This window comes from Annulohypoxylon truncatum (genome assembly GCF_022578515.1).
Source record: "Annulohypoxylon truncatum strain CBS 140777 unplaced genomic scaffold F4807scaffold_18, whole genome shotgun sequence".
Taxonomy (NCBI): domain Eukaryota; kingdom Fungi; phylum Ascomycota; class Sordariomycetes; order Xylariales; family Hypoxylaceae; genus Annulohypoxylon; species Annulohypoxylon truncatum.
Window position 1 is genome coordinate 13687 of NW_025953804.1, and position 17493 is coordinate 31179.

General features: G+C 48.7%; 3 protein-coding genes across 3 annotated transcripts; 1 reads left to right on the forward strand and 2 right to left on the reverse strand.

Moving 5' to 3' along the window:
* Nucleotides 1-2364: 2364 nt before the first annotated feature.
* On the forward strand, nt 2365-6893 carry F4807DRAFT_460817 (uncharacterized protein; the record flags this gene model as incomplete). Its single annotated transcript, XM_048001583.1, has 2 exons — nt 2365-6735; nt 6789-6893. 2 exons carry the CDS (start codon nt 2365-2367, stop codon nt 6891-6893), a joined length of 4476 nt encoding a protein of 1491 aa, XP_047853644.1.
* A 1186-nt stretch (nt 6894-8079) lies between these two features.
* Nucleotides 8080-11735, reverse strand: F4807DRAFT_460818 (WD40 repeat-like protein; the record flags this gene model as incomplete). Its single annotated transcript, XM_048001584.1, has 2 exons — nt 8080-11622; nt 11724-11735. The coding sequence occupies 2 exons, from the start codon at nt 11733-11735 to the stop codon at nt 8080-8082; spliced, it is 3555 nt and encodes a 1184-aa protein (XP_047853645.1).
* Nucleotides 11736-12013: 278 nt separating this feature from the next.
* Nucleotides 12014-13583, reverse strand: F4807DRAFT_427290 (SUR7/PalI family-domain-containing protein). Its single transcript, XM_047998143.1, has one exon. It carries the CDS (start codon nt 13294-13296, stop codon nt 12274-12276), a length of 1023 nt encoding a protein of 340 aa, XP_047853646.1. The 5' UTR covers nt 13297-13583; the 3' UTR covers nt 12014-12273.
* Nucleotides 13584-17493: the final 3910 nt, after the last annotated feature.

The window sequence follows — 17493 nt, forward strand, 5'->3', positions numbered from 1 at the left end:
ATGACACTTATGAAAATGGAAAAGAATAGACTATGTAAATCGCAACATGAACATGTTTGGATTTAATCCTTGTACTGCATGAGGCTAGCACCGCGAGCTTTGTTACAGCTTCGGTCTGGATCTGCGATAAGGTGAGCGGACCTGGCGGGCCTTACCCAGCTAATTTCGAAATAGCTTCCAAAACTTCCACGAAAGTAAATTCCGGCTCCAAGATAGCAACAAGGCTAGGTCATGAGCCCGGGAATAGTATGGTAATAACGAATTCCGGTAGTAGCCGCGGATTATCATGAAGAGCATTGTCATAGCGACTGGTTTTCTAACCCAGCATAGTTTAGTGAGGAGACTTAGTGAGGGCCCAGCATCGATTTGGTGGTCTTTAGTCCGTTGCGGGAATCGAGAATCCTGCTTACTTGGGTGTTAGTTCTGGTTGTCCTGGGTTTGAATCTAAAACCGCTTTCCCGTAAACCAGGTTGACTAATAATGCCCTTCCCGTACACGTAGCTCTTCGGTATCAAGATTTATGTGGGGGAAATGTGTTGTCATTTGGTTTGCTCACCTTGAATGGATACCAGATGCTCATTTATCAGTTTTTATACTGCTGTCTTACGTGTGTCTGTGTTACCTTTGGGGACTCACCTACATATAAGCTGTTTAATAGTCTGATTACCCAAAGTTGTGCTCCCGAGTAGTAGAATATCTCGTGTAACACATCATGTAAGAGTTGAGGCGCCTAGAAGTTCTAGCCTCGGTTCGGTTACGTTATACTACGTCGAGTGCGAATTGCTCGTGGGCGTGAGATTATAGGGTGACTCCCCCGGTACTGGGATAGTGCTAGGTTAGTAGATGGATAAGTTATACCGACTAAAAGTTAGCTCTCCTTAGCCTCCCCTGATTATGTACATACATAGTAGGGGATCCATGTCTGTATTACAAACTTATTATCCGTAGTCGAACTTTACATAGTACGATCGTTATTCCTTCCTCTCTTTCCGTGTTGTGTATAGGTGTATACAGGTACATAACCTGTTTAAAGAAAGTTTCCATCAATAAAAACGTATGATAGTTAAACAATGCGCCTCGTGTATGCCTTGCTCTTAGATGATCTTGTCCTGAAGCAAATAGATTGAACAGATGTACGAAATAATACAGCGGCGGTACAGATGGTACAGATGGTACAGATGTGTTACGGCTGCCTGCCACGAGTCGACGGGCAGTGCTGCTGCACGGAATTCTCAGTTGTATAGCCTAGTTAGGTTTAAGTGATCAACAAGCTCCAGCCCCCCTGTTATTGTATGGAGATCGCCAGTGATACTTTCCCCAAATCGATACCCGAACTGCTGGAGTAGCAGGAGTCTACTGAGAGGTCTGGAACGTGTAAATCAATTAGACCCATGCAATCCCCAATTTCTCTCGGATCTGGATTCGACGGTACTTCTACCACGCGAATGAATGTTTTACTTCAAACCTTGCAAAGGCCTTGCAGAGTAAAAGGACCTCCCTTAGAACTGCTACCCTCCTAATACATTCACACGCTCATACATCGGCCACCATCTCACTGACTCCCGCTACTATACTACTCATTACTCAGGGCTTGTACCGATACTCCTTAGCTTCGGCTCAACACGAATAATTGTCCTCTTTCTCTCTTACCTAAGCAAATAATATCATCCCACTCAGACTACGCTCCAGGACTTTCCACCCACTCATCCCTAGCTCCCTATCCAACCCTGTCGATAGATTAGTCTTCTATCAAGTATCGGTGCATCTGCATTGCGTAGGCTCTTTTCTCAGGCGGCCAACTACCCAAACCACGCACTAGTCCTACCGCATTTTAGGACATTTCTGTAGCGGACTGGGCTTATACTTGCTGAAGCGCTGTTCTTCTATCTACCGCCTCTTCGCCTCTTGTCTTTACTCTCTGTATATCTTGTCTCTATCCCTTTTCTACCTCTTAATCGTTCTTGGTCGCAAACTAGCTTTGCGGAGGAGAAACGTTTTAGCGCTTTTGTCAGGTAGAGGGAAATAGGAGCTCGGATCGGGAACTGTTCGTATTTGGCCTTAGAGCTTCTCAGACCTTTAGTCTTTCGGTCTGGAGCGCCTGGCCTTGCAAAAAAAAGAAGAAGAAAAGGCTCGGAGGATCCTCGATGTTGTATGAGGTCCTCCTGCTGGATTATTCGTATCCACATCCCGTACTCGTCTCGCCACCCTTCTCGTCCTCATCTTCGGGCCAGCGCCATCAATGGCCACGGCCCAACGCTACTCCACCCCCCATTCGTTGTTAGTAGGTAATTCGGGGTTATTCTCGAGTAAGGAACTTTGATATTGGCGCCGGAAACCCCATTCTCCAAACGGAAATACTCCTTCATGACTCTCCAAAGTAATCCAGACAAGCCTAATCACCCAACCATTCTGGGCAACCATCCGACATCTGCCCTTGAAGACAACACCGCCAGCTCCGATCCAACGTCGTTCGCCGCTTCCTGTGCCTCGCGGCCTTTCGCACGAGCGGTGCGGCAACACCATTATACGCTCGCTAATGACACCGCCGGTGGTCCTGTAAATCGTATTCTGGAGGAGTATTCGACTGAACTTGGACAGTATGGTTTAACCCCCGCCGCCTCTCCTCATCATCAATCGATCGTTGGGGACCCGAAGGTGCCCTCGCCGAACGAGTCAAGTACGAGACCGTGGATAAATAGGGCAAATTGGGCCAATAACGCCGCAGTGCAACCGTTGCACCGCACCGCGTCGACGCATGGTAAAGGGAAGCGGTCGTCGGATAACGAGCTTGACGAGCGTCCGCCTTGCCGACGTGCGCTGAAGCGGCCTCGCGCTCGGCTCACGCCGCCCCGTAAGATCGACCTCAGCCCCTTCGCCAGGCCGGCGTTCCCTCCGAAGCCTCCCGACGGTCTTACGTCCCCGTTATTCTTTTCGCATAAGCAAAGACCTCTGATTATTAGACCCCCAAATTTTTCCGGATCCGAGGCGGCAACCATGTTTAAGAGTGCACGGGATGGAACGGAGGTGACCACCTTGAAGCTCGCCCGGGGTACGGTAAACCCTGCGAGTCCGGCGAGGTCGTCTAGTACACCGGGTAGCTGGTCTTCTATCGAAGCAGGAAATCGCGCGCGGAGTCCCGAGTCGGCAGCCTCTATCCCGGGGTTGCAAGGGCTGCAAGGCATTGGTGTTCTCGAATTGTTAGAGCGCGACGATAGGCCAACTTTTATCGTCGACGGCCTGTCTCCGATCAACAGCACCCCTGGTCCTCTGAATCTTCTCTACGTAAACCCAGCTCTTCAAGTTTCGGATCCTATCCGCCATTTGCTTTCTGGAGATTTTCGGGACAGCGTGGAAGCGCGGGATGACTTTTTCACCTTCAAAGCATGGGTAAAAACAGGGGGCCTCAGTCCGGACGGGATCGATGTTTTCCTACCCTCATTCCATTATGGCGGTTATAATTGGACTTGCTCGACTATTAGGAATCGGTACCGATTTGTTAGTGCAAATACCAGCGCTGCCTCGATTGCGCGGACATCCCCTGATCCTTTAATGGATCGCGAGGCTAGTGTTGAATCTCGGGCTCGTGACCCGACACCAAATGCTCCAATTAAGTCACCTATTGATATAGTATTACCTGATCGAGAGCGGGATTATTTTGGGAATGCTATTGAGACTGATGATTCAGTTCAGCAGGATACGAATAGTGATGAAGGAACTGCTTCGGCACTACACTATGATGGTGAAATGACGCCGGAGGCTACTGCTATCCCGCCGTCTGTAGCACAACCGTCCTTTGACTGGACTCGGATACCTATTACTGAAGATCTCCCAGAACACATACAGTTCGCCCGTTCGATAGACTGGGCGTCGACACCGCTTGGGCCCATTGAAGACTGGTCGGCAGAACTCCGACAGATGGCAAATCTTGTCATGGGTAGTCCCAATCCTGTGGCATTGTATTGGGGACCGGAATTTATTACCATATACAACGAAGCATATGTTGCCGTGGCGGGTGCAAAACATCCCAGACTCATGGGCCAAAGCTATAAGGAAGCTTGGGGTGAGATTTGGCCTGAGTTGCAACCCATCCTCGAAAGCGCTTGGAAATCTGGTCAGGCGACGATGAAAAATGACGACCGCCTCATCATAAGACGACACGGGTTTGATGAGGAAACGTTCTTTTCTTGGTCGATCGTGCCGCTTGTTGGTGGCGATGGATCCGTTGTTGGTCTATTCAACCCAGCCTTCGAGAATACTCGCCGAAAGATAGCCGAGAGGAGAATGCTGACGCTGCGTGAAGTGGGAGAAAAGACTGCTCTGGCCCGTGATGTTAAGAGTTTTTGGAGTCAAGTCAATCTGGGTCTCGACTACAACGAAGATGACGTGCCCTTCAACCTAGTTTACTCCGTAACCGAGGAGTCTGAGAGCGATGTATCCTCTATGCACTCGGGAAGCTGGGTAAATCCCCCTCTCCTAATGCTCGAAGCTTCTCTCGGGGTACCTCAGGGCCATCGCTTATTAGTTGAATCCCTCAACCTCAGGACAAGCAACGAAGGTTTTGCTCCCTATATGCGGGAATCTATGTCAAATTCTGGACAACCTGTAATCTTGTCCGCCGGAGATGGGACACTTCCTGAAGGTCTTATGGACGGATTGGCTTGGAGAGGCCCAGGTGACGCGTGCAAATCAATTGTTATCTTCCCTGTTCATCCAACCACTGGCAGCGAGAGCGTAGTAGGCTTTATCGTAATGGGTGTCAACCCTAGACGTCCGTATGATGATGACTATCAACTCTTCATAAACCTCCTATCTCGACAACTTGCGACCTCGCTGGCGTCCGTCGTCTTGTTCGAAGAAGAGATACGGCGTGGTCAGAAGGCAGCTCAAATGGCCGCCGCGGATCGACAGGAACTGACTAAGCAGCTACACTTAAGGACGCAGGAGGTTGAAGAAAGCGAACTCAAATTTACGAGAATGGCCGAATTTGCGCCCGTTGGAATGTTTATCGCTAACCATTTAGGCAACATTGTCTACTGCAATGATATGTGGTGGGATATATCAAGACACAACAGGTCGCAGGGCGTAGATGGTTGGATGGAAAGTGTCAAGGAAGAGGATCGACCCGCTTTAGAAACGATATGGCAATGTCTACTTAAGGACAAGGTTGCAATCACGCATGAGTTCAGATTCAAGTGCTCACGTCATGAAGGGGAGAGCGTTATTGACACTTGGGTACTAATGAGTGCGTACCCGGAGAAAGACGCGTACGGTGGTATCAAGGGAATTTTCGGATGCGTCACAAATATATCGCAACAGAAGCTAGCCGAGCAGATTCAGATGCAGCGACGGGAGGAAGCGGTCGAGCTCAAGCGGCAGCAAGAGAATTTCATCGACATCACGAGCCACGAGATGCGCAATCCACTTAGTGCGATCCTCCAATGCGCCGACGAAATTGCCGGGACCGTGTCGAATCTCAAACCTGCAGAGGCCGGTGAACAAGGCGAAAACCTGAGGCTTGCTATGGAGGGTTGTTTGGAAGCAGCGAGCACCATTACGCTCTGTGCAAGTCACCAGAAACGAATCGTCGACGACATCCTCACGCTTTCTAAGCTTGATTCGCAACTTCTGCTTGTGACACCCGTCGATGTCCAGCCATTAGCTGTCGTGCAGCGCGTTCTGAAAATGTTCGAGAGCGAGTTAAATACGAACGGTATCGAGATGAAGTTCCAAGTCAAAAACCGCTATCTTGATATGGGCGTCGACTGGGTTAAGCTTGATCCATCGCGACTTTTGCAAGTCCTGATCAACCTGATGACTAATGCTATTAAATTTACCCAATCTCGTCATAACCGGTCAATTGTAGTAACACTCGACGCTTCCAGTGCGGCCTTGAGTATGTCCGACTTAGGCATTGACTACTTTCCAAGCGATCGTGCCGACAAGGACGACCTTACTGATCATCCTGAATGGGGTAATGGAGAAAAGATTAATCTCCATTTCTCTGTTCGGGATACAGGCAGAGGCTTGGACGAACATGAGAGGAAACTTCTCTTCCAACGCTTTTCTCAAGCTACTCCTCGAACTCATGTCCAATATGGCGGATCAGGCTTAGGCCTATTCATCTCTCGAATCCTAACCGAGTTGCAAGGAGGACAGATCGGGGTTACTTCACAAAAGGGCATCGGCAGTACATTTTCCTTCTACGTCCAAAGTAGAAAGACCGATCCTCCATCGGCCGAAACTCACGCACTACCAGCTGCACCTCCGCTTACACGCGCTCCCGGATCCTCGACGACCATCGAGACACGGCAACCGAAACTCGCTACTTACGATATGCTGACCAATTCTAACAAAAAAGTTGTCTCTAAGGCACGATATTCGGATGATGGTAGACGGTTGTTCGATGTACTCATTGTCGAAGATAACCTCGTGAACCAGAAGGTGCTCCAGAGGTCGCTACGCAATGTTGGGAATAGCACTAAAGTAGCCAACCATGGAGGTGAAGCCTTGGAAGTATTACAGCGGTCGCGCTACTGGACTGGAAAAGAAGAGTCTGGGGATGACATATCCGTCATATTAATGGATCTTGAAATGCCTGTGATGGACGGTATGACTTGCGCTCGCAAAATTCGAGAACTCGAACGAAACGGAACGATCGTCAGCCACATTCCCATCATCGCCGTTACGGCGTACGCGCGGCCAGAACAAATCGAGAATGCCAAAGCCGCGGGCGTTGTAAGTACTACGGTCCAAAATTTTAGAGGAATTATTATTAACAAGTTGTTTAGGACGATGTTATCTCTAAACCGTTTCGCATGCCTGAGCTCATCCCAAGGATAGAGCAACTTGTTGCGATTCATACTCCGTACGCCGAAGCTACAGCAGCAGGCTAGACAATAATATTTACAAAATTAAACACCCTCCTAAATCATTTCCGAGAAGAGAACTCTAAGCACACAGAGTTCCAAGATTTCATGTCCATCTTTTATAAGCATAATCCGTTTGCAATTCGCACTTCACGTTTTATCATGCAAGGCGTTTGGCTCCCATCAGGTGTTAGGTGGTAAGCTTTGCAAGCAGGGCAGATCATCAAAAAGAACGGTCCGGGGGCTCGGTGTTGTTTTCGCCTTTCAGTTATTCTCTCTTATTTTTTTTATATTTTTTTTTCGTCAAGATCATTCAGTCATCATCTGCGTCTCTAGCGACGTAGCACGCAAGTTCGGACCCGGGAGAGATTATACATAGATTTTGTTTTATTTTCGCACTATTCAGGGGAGTTCATTGGCGGATCTGGAGCAATCTGAGAAGAGATCACGTACACACACACACGCATATTGTTTACACGAGAACTCGGCATAACGGCGCTTGCGGCTGATTTATTTACACCGATTCACGTTTTTTATCTTTATTTTTTCTGGCTCTGTTTTGACAACTAATGCAGCGGCTTCTGCTCTTACCGGTTCCCCAAAACACGGCCTCGGGGGGTTACGTAGGTGTTCTTTTCGGATAGGGGGGGTTTGGATTTTTTCTTTCAGTTCGGTTTGGCTCGGGGTAGTTGGTCGGTTACAGAGTTACGGCAGCAGAGTCCACAGCATTGGGTTGGTGATGAGACGAAAGACAAGACGGCAGTATGATGAAGTGATGTTTTGACATATACTTGCATATACACATATATCCCATATATCCCTTGGAACCCGCCCGCTCACGCATTACACGTACGTATGTGTGTATCTAGTTAGTAATCTAAATCAGAATCTGACCATGAGAAATAATTGTCTTGCTTTGATTAAAATTGTGATGAGAAGTGTTCTACAATAGATGCTATATAGGGGAACGAAGAGCGAGAAGAGAATGAGAATAAGACTGAATAACAGCATTCCGTAAAAGCGTCCAAGCTATTTGGAAGGAAGTAGAGCGAACATTACATTTTCGCAATGTCTCCAGGAAAGGGATGATGCAGACAGAATATCTAGAACACCTATATGATTCCGATATCATAAGCTCAAATATGCGATAGCTTTCCCCTTAACGAACCCCTTTTCTTTACCTCGCTTCATTTCTCTAGATGGAAAGCCGATTTCATATCACCCCATCACTCAAAGCATGCAAGTCCCAGACCTCAAAACCAACGCCTACGACAATCGCCTTCTTCCCCCTTTCAAAAACTTCCAAGCCCCCAGCATCAGCCACGGCACTATACCGATCCTCTAGTAATTGCGCCCTGATCCTCTCCTTCTCCTTCTCCTTCTCCTTTTCATCCCCACACCAGCCGGCCAACCGCCAGACTCTAATACGCTGATCATTGCTTCCCGTAACGACGACGGCGCTATCCCCGCCGAGGTGCGCGATAGCAGCACCCGTAATACCGGCGGCGTGGGCGGAGCGGATGATGGATTTACTTTTAACTGTGACCTCCGCCGCGCCTCCTCCTGGGGGGGAAGCAGGAAGCGAAGGGGGAGAGCTCGGAGAAATGCAAATATGCACAACGCCCAGCGCGTTATCGTCGCCGCCCGTGACAACAAGGAATTCGAGCGAGGTACCGGCGTTGTCGGAAGCTACCTGGCGTATGTCAAGGGCTTTGATGGTGTTCTGGTGAAGCTTCACGACGATGGGTAAAGGGGAACCATCTGCATCTTTATCTGTTGCTTGACTCGTATTGGCATAGATAGCTAAATATCCATCCGTTGCCGCGGTCAAGATATGACTGCTACCCAGATGTCGGACTTGCGTGAGGCACGCTCCCGTATACGTCCATCTACTCAACAGACGGAATCCTACTTCCTTACCATAAGTGTAGGTCTGCAACGTCGAGTTCGATAGCGCCATCGAAATACGAAATTCCTTTGCGCCACCGCCATCACCCCCGACGCAGGTAACGTCGAAATCCGTAATCCTTGCGTCACCAATCTCCGATCTATCCGGAAACACAGCCTCGCACACGACCGCGAGCCCGGCGAAATCGTCGCTCTCCAGCGTATTCAGCCTCCAGACGAAGAACTCCTCATTGCCGCCGCTGCTGAAGAGGTATTCGTTTCCAACCCATTTCAAGGCCTGGATACCCGTCGCGTGCCTTTCCAGCGCCGCGACACACCTAAGCCCGGAATGCTCACCTTCGCCCTCACCTTCGCCGTTACCGTATTCCCAAATCCGTACGACGGTATCCTCGGCCGCGGTAGCGACGTAGCGCCCAGGCGAAGCGCTCACCGCCTTGACCTCTCGGCCGTGGCCCCCTGGCTTTAGCGTCCTATGGGGGGCATGCGTCTGCGAGAAAACGTGCATCTGCCCCGCCTTCGTGAAGACGAACCGAAACCCGTCGGGCTGGGATCGAATGGGCGCCCAAGCATAGCTTCTAGAAGAACCCCCGCAATCCACCGTGGCGACCTCGTGACGCCGGCTCTCGTTCCAGACCACGAAGTTGCTGCTCCGAAAACCGCAGAGCATCAGGTCCCTGGTCCCGTCACTGCCATTGGCGAGCCAGGCCCCCTCGACTGAGGACACGAACGGTGGTAAGGCCTCATGAATCAGGACGGCGGCGGATTGGTCAGCCTTTGTTGAGATTTCGTGGATCCTGTACTTGCCGTCACGACACGTGCTCAATATGTATTTGCGTGGCCGGTCCTCCCGGCTGTGAAGAGGTAGCAGCGATGTGATTGCCTCGTCTCGATGTACCTCGACCGTAAGTATAACGGAATAGTTACCGTCTTCGCCTTGGCTAAAGACAGCAATAATACCCTTTCTCGACCCGAGAACGAGATATCCCTGGATGAAGACAGCGGCGGTGACCATGAAACCTGGCTCTAAAATGACGCTAATTTGTCTTGTGGTCAGAGTATCGGCGTTAACGTGAATGATTACTGCGTTAGTACTGCGTAGGATAGCAACGAAAATTTGGAATTCGCTTTTATTAGATGTGCTGGCATCGGATAGCCAAAAGATGTCAGCTACCTTTCCATCTACTTTGGCCAGTGACTGAAGAGATCGGTTCCCGGATTCACTATAGTAATATATGTAGCCATTGCTTGTACCAATAAAAGCCAACGGATATGCCGGTGATGTACCATGTAAAGCGTGGGAGAAGAGTACCTGCCCAATTTCACCAGGGAGAGCCAGTTCTATCCATGTTAGGTCATTCCCAAAACTACCGACAAAAATCCGACCTGAATTAGTTGCGGCAAGCAGCCTTTTATCGGAGATGAATGTATATCGATTGAAAGCTTCCTTTGCGTTTTTAGGTTTGGTACTCCGCGACGGCGAAGGAGTATTATCTGAAATGTCATTTGGCCCCGTTTTAGTGTCTATAGTTGCGCCGATTGTTTGGGATGATTGTAGCACATCTGTAAGGGACCACGCAATAGCTTTCTTCTTGTCTACTGTTGGGTTGTCATCTGTCAAACTTGACGAACCGCCTTTTAATCCAACCCCTATAAGAGCAATCTTCCCATCAGAGCCGCCAGTCGCAATGAGGATATCATCATCTTCCGATGTCATAGCATGAGACCAAATATGCTTCCCACTATGATTTGAGAAAGTTGACTGGTGCGTTAACTTGGCAACGGGCTTGATAGGGGAACTAGAAACGCCAAGTTCAGATAGTGGTAAATCTAGGGAGAGGTTCCATTTTTGGGCCGTGGCATCCTCGCCAAATGAGTAGAGCCCAACGATGTTAGAGGTCCGCGATAAAAGTTGGTTCTGTGGAAATCCAACTTGCCATATCCTCGACGCATGGCCCATGACCGTAGCTAGGCATCTTGCTGAAGAGTTATCGTGAGCTGATGCCTCCACATTGTTGCCAAATCCAGTCTCTCGTGCGTCTGAGATATGGGTATTATGCCCATTCCCTTTGGGATCTTGGGACTCGTGTTTTTCAGTGATGTCCCATACTCGAATGGTCCGATCATCACTACAACTAGCTAGCAGTCTCAGGTTTTCTCCCGCTTGAGTCCGGATCTCTGGTGAAATGTGGACCCCAAAGATGGAACCTTCATGGCCCGTGAATACGAAAAGGACCTCACAATCCTGTTTTTGCTCCGACACTCCGAGGTAACATTTCCAGACTAGTATCTCCCCGAAAACCGTTCCTGCGGCGACGAGTACGCTTTCCTTGGAAACCCAGAAGAAATTACCGGAATATAGGATCGGTCGCGAAGGGGATAGGATCTTGTCAAATATGAGTTTACCCCGGCTAGGATCGACGTGAGCCGGGATAACCTCATTATGAGCAGTGAGTAGAAGGATACGGTCATCTCCAAAGGGAGAAACCCTTCCATCGAAAATCCAATCTGGTGCTCTTGCCTCGGCAATGTCTCTCGTCAGACGCTGCCCGCCCTCGATGAGGTCCTCGAAGACATCTCTAGGTAAGATCTTGACAGAATGTCCACCCCAGACAAGAATTAAACTAGACGGCTCGGATATGTCTGCCGGTGGTACGGCGATGCCATGGATAGATTGGGCGCTGAATACGGACAGCTGCCCACAAAAGCGAGAGGTTTGGACGTGGTAGACCTTAATGTCCGTGTCTTCTCCCGCCAAGAGATATTTCTCCCCATCAGTCGACGTGTAAAATGCCAACGCCGTAATTGGATTCAGCACATGTTCTCTGTGGAGGCGGCCTAGAGCAGCCAGCTGTTCAAAGAGTCAGTGTTGAGACGTGGGGTATAAATAAGTTGATCATTGGGCGGGGTGCCATAGAATTTTATCGGTTGAACAGGATACGCTGTGCTCACCTCACGAGACATCGAGGTTAACAGGTCGGCTCTACTGCCATGTGCTGTCTGCGCGATGAATTGTCTAAGGTTGAATTTCTTAAACTTTGATTTTTCGTTTATAAGGCTGACAAACTAACCGTTACGCACCTGCCCAAGTTACAAGACTTCTGGGGAAAATTCTATCACTTTAGCTTTTAACTAGCCACGTGATTGGCTGGATTCTTACACTTTGGGTCATCTGTTACAGCACTCGAATATTGAGGCTTCCCAGCATCGTCACATCAGTTGCTGGAGGGACAATTTCTTCATGAATTGTTAATTCATCATATGCCATTTCATTATATGCGAAATTGAACACTATCATAATAATCCCGGGTATCCCGTTCATCACAGAAATATCCTTCCGTCTAACTTCTCTGCCTAATACCGTCGCGAAAACATCGCGTTTTCATCCAGTCTTGTCATTCCCAAGCCTTAACGCCGGCATAATGCAAATGGTCTAACCCTTAGGCCAAACGGCCCAATCGCGCACTGAGTTTCCCCGCCATTCCCAAAACGTCCTCCACGTTTAACGAGCATGAGAATAAGGCTCATATGCAAGGTCCGAGCGAGCACCACCGCGCTGTGGGGCGCCGTAGTTGTAGCCAGAGTTGCGTTGCTCACCGAGCGGGACGTATGAACCAGTGGGGATGAACTTCTCGCCCTCAGGACCGCCACGCGAGCGGCCGGCGTAGGGGCGGCGCTCGGGTGCGCAGCAGCAGACGGAGAAGAGCCAGAATAAGCTAGCGCCAAGAGCGAATGCGACACCGATCCAGATGCAAGCCAAGAAGCTGTGGTTCCAGCTAGCATCACCACCATACTTGCCGATGGCACCCTTCACTGCACCGACGACAACGACGGCTATGGCGGTCATCATAGCGGAGGCGGCGATGACGGCGAGAGTAGCGATACCGGAAATGAGCCAAGTCAAGCATGAGACAAGACGGGAGCAAGCGGTAAATAGACCGACGACGAGCTCAAGGCCAAGAGCAACCATAGCGATGATGTAAACAACCTCGGTCCATTTCATAAGAGGCTTGAAAGTGTTCAAGGCATCCGTAATCTCTTGCGGGATGGTGATGTTAGCACCAACGTCGCTGCCGAAGTCATTGATGAAGGTAGTGTTGAACTCGGTCTCGGCCCAGTTGAATTTGGCCTTAGTGCAGTTCTTGTCGGTTCCGTTAGCCGAGATGCTGCAGTAGTTCCAAAGGGTAACATCGTAGAGCTTATCGATTCCAAGCTCGGCCGCCGTGATGTTGTCACTGCCACCACTTCCAGTGAGACTGCTAATGATGCTAGAGATATCCAACGGCTCCGGGGCGGGGGCGGGGGAACGAGAGCTGATTTCATTTGCAACGTTCTCGAGACTGCTGATGTTGCTAATTAGACTCGAGAGGGTCGAAGCGTCGACGCTGGCATTTCTCATGTCGACTTGGAAGATGTAAAGGCTGTTGCTGGTAACACCGGTGAGACCGGCGATCAGCATACAAATGATGCTGCCGACTGTTAATATGAATGGCAGAGCCACACAAACATATCTTCCGACACCCATGGCTAAATTAGTCTGTGCGCGACGAGATGAGTATGTACGTTGTTGTATTCGATCGTTAGTTAACGAGTGTGACCGTTATTCAAATAAACGATGATATGTGTAGGTAGTGCGAGATAAGGTCCAACCTAACAACGACGACGGTAAATAAATAAAGTTGTGGTGCTTTTGTAGTACAAGAGCGATGGGACTTAAAAATAAGGTGGTAGGTCAGAGGGCGTAAGACGGTTGTATTTATTACGCAGTCTGGTGTCAATAGGAGGATGATCAAGTTACTGGTAGGACTGAAAGGCAAGCGTGGCGCAGTATCCCGGGGCTACACAAGCCCTGCCAACACAGCATTGAGACGCGGCGGGGGGAGGGGGGAGCCTTCCAAGTCGACGTCAGCTCACCTGGCTTCTTTCTTGTTTAGGGCCAAATGCTCAGCCCCCCTGCAAACTCACCAATGGCAGGATGAGACGAGAATGATACCCCGCTGAAAAAGATATCACTCACCAACCGTACCACTTCGACCACATTAAGTCACTTTAGACGAATATTTAGTCACTTTTACATAGTAGCCTAACTATCTAGGTACCCGACCAGTTCCAAGTCCCTCCGTATTTTTGATTGATGGCATTCGATATTTTGCTGATCCATAGATGCATGCGAAACATGTAGTGGAAAATCATGAGATGACGAATTTTGTTTTAATACTATGTCAGCAGAACAAAGAACGAATTCACGAACTTCTACTTTTACCTAATACTTAGCTGGGACGCTTCATCAGGTCGGTTTTAGGCATTAAAACCTAACGAGCACCAGAAATAGCTAGAAATGCAGTTTGATGAGACGAGATAAAGGCTTGCAGCAGCTGAGAAATTCCGGTCAAAGGATTTCACGAATTTCATGGGTGCCGTGGCTGACATCTACATTTTCGCTACAAACCGCTACAAAAGACCAACAACCCTTGGAAGCATATCACAATTCCGGGCTAGGCGATCGACCAGGGCCTAAATTACATAGTCTCGGCAGTCTGAGAGTATCTTTTGGGGATAGCTTCCGAGAGCAGGTATGTGTGCATTTACATCTAGCATCTGATAGAAACAAACTAGACGAACTAGTAAACTGCAGTTCGGTTGTTTCGTGTGCGAGGGCAATCAAACACAGTTCGGTAGGGCAACGGGGTGACATCGTCGAATACGAAAAGGGCAGAGAAAAATAGAGAATAAGTGGAGGGGCCGCGTCGAGCTTCACAGAACTCGAGGAACTCGCAGCGAAGCTACAATGGGGAAATGTAGATCAGCGTGGCTAGTAACCTTAGCTGCCCTGGTCGAAAAGTTTTTAATCTGATCAGCTTGTGTTCGAATCGGGCGTGTTCTCGCATGTATCGTGTATTCCCACATGTCTGAGCTGCTAAACTGCCAGGCTGCGTGGACTTTGGCGTGGGCTCCGGGGCTTTTGTGGCGTCAGCACCACACAAACTTCGAAGAGGCAATGCCCTTGACGCGTCCCCATCTTATCTCGATTCTCCATCCTGTCCCGTTCCGATGTCATATGAGACCGGCCAAGACATACGTTTTTGCCGACTTTCCGAAACGGCTTAGAGACACTTAACCTGATTATTCATGGTCGAGACTTTAGACAATGAGAACAACATCATGGATTCAACTACCTGATAGCTAAAGGGGTTAATGGTTGAAGACGGAAACACAAAGGATTTAGAAGGAGGATCTGGAGTACTCGAGAGAAACCCCGGTCTGCAGCTGTGAATTGGAGTCGATAGAGCTTCTCGCAGCACCTCAAATGTGGCTTGGTCCCTTAGTGGGATCTTGGCGGGTTCATGCTAGACCCGCTAGGGCAGGATCGGGGGTAGATCTCTGACAAGAAGGCACCTAAAAATAGGGAATCTAGAAGGCCAATGGTTGTGGCTTGAAAAAAGTACGTAATCTATCGAGATTCAAAGGGTCCTTTTTTCTAAACGATCTAAAAGACCTCATGTGAAATTCTCCGGATTCTCGTATACTCCTGAGGCATAACATAGCTAGTAACTGCTTTCGTGCTGCCGACGACCGGCTTCCGAGAAACGTGCGCCGGAGTATCAAATGTACAGCCCTACCGGCCGCGTCTGGAAAAAGTGGGAGGCCTCTGAATTCTAGGCCATTGCCGGATCCGGAATGCACCGACGGACCGGGTCAGGTCGGAGTCACTTTGCGGGTGGTGATAATGGCGTCGACGGGCCGAGGCTATCATAGGTCACTACATTGCCGTCCGTTACCAATTAAAGAGTTTCTCCATTAAGAAGCTGTACGTCACCGGCAAAAGTGATGTGATAGTATGGTTGTAAATAGTCCTACCCTAATGATCCAATTGGCATTTGACTCAAAGCATCCGGAAGCATATTTATCTCACCACCGTTCGATGACGGAAGACGGAAACATCTCACGACATTGGCTCGTAAATAATAAAGGTGCAGCTTTTGACGCTGTTGAACATGACATTAAGTAGTGTTACATCAGAATGGTCATGCACTATCACCGTCTCCAAGGCTAAACTTTGTGTTTTGATTTCCACGGAGGGCTTCGTAGATCGTGACATGGTGAGCTGACTAAATTCCGTATCGTCGAGCGGCTCCGTAGGAAATACCTAAGCAGGTACCTGGCTACTTTTTGATGACGCATGAAAACAGACCCTTGGGTCGAAATCAACCTAAACATCTAAAGATAGCAAAGACTAGACGACCGAGCGAGTGTATTTTTCTCAGATCCCACTACTTCTAATATGGACGGTCGGTGATTTGGTAGCACGCGACACGACCTGACGCACAGGATTCCTATTGGGTCTTTCTTTTATCAAACATAACAGCTACCTGTAAGCTTTTACTTTATCTACAACGTGTTCTTGGCTAATCAATCCGAACATGTTAGAGGCTGGTGAGTATGCAACTGCCACGGTGCCGGTATTAATTGTAGTGTCAAGCTTTGGGTGGACTCCAATAGAAATGGTACCCAAATTGGGACGACAGATGCCAAGTAAGCAGACCTGACAAGCCAAAGCCAAGACGCTCGAAAGGCATACGATGTTCGCTTGTGGTGCTACGGAGTGTTTTGTAATTGCCACCGCCAAGCATCGTGATATCAAAACTCACGCTCGCTTCAGACAACGTCGGATATATGAAGATTTCTATGTAGAGTTTCCATGTAGAATGAAATACATTTCGATAAAATGTCAGCAATATGAATCGAAACATGGATTATTAAGAGATTTACCTATCGGACAAGCAGAACCAGTTGCCACTGTCCGTATTAGGCAATACAAATCAAAGAGACGAACAAAAGCCGGGCTCGCAGTTGAGATCTTTGCAGCAGGTGTCATTGAGGTTCCCTGATCGACGAGGTTCACTTGTTCTCATTGGTTTTCATTTGAAGTCGAATATATTTGACTAGATTGTTCCCGTCTGCATGTCACCTTGATCTACTGGAAATGCCCGTTCGGTTGTCCATTCGACCATGTCTCTCCCGCAACTTCGCAGCATCGCAGACCTAATGGAGCGTTAGGCACTATGAGGTAGGGTAAGCAGGGTAAGGTAGGGGAGGGGCCTGACCTCCTACCGTACCTGGCATGTTGGATGTTAAGGTAGACGTATTATTATCGAGCTTTGCCTCTCCCAACCCCACACAATCAATTTATAATTTTTAAATGAGCCGCGTGTAAGACATTAAAAATCTATTACCTCCGAGAATCGAGAATCGAGAATCTCTTTGTTGCCAATCAATGAGAGAAAGAGAGAAAAAAGAGGAAAGGAAAACCGAGAAACTACAATAGAATCCAACTTACAAATAATGGAGTCGAGCAACTTTAGACGACTTGACTCGAGCCGGAAGGACGGAGCCCCTCCGAAAATTAGCTACATACATAGCGGTCTGATATGGTTGGCAGGTTTGGTACTTTCCTACCTGGTATTTTGCTCTTTGCACTTTGCACTTTCCCACTAAATTGCTTAGGTGGAAGTCTAGCTGTAAGTTGCTCGCGCCAGTCGGACGGCGTCACGGACCATTCGAAAGTGGAAAGCAGCTACCTCACACCCAACTCCAGAATTAACAAGGTATCTGCGCATACTTACATCTGTCATATATACACATTATTATTATCATTATCATTTGTTGCCTATCTACATATTTTGGGACTTTGGGATATTTCGACTCACGTATTTCTCTTCTT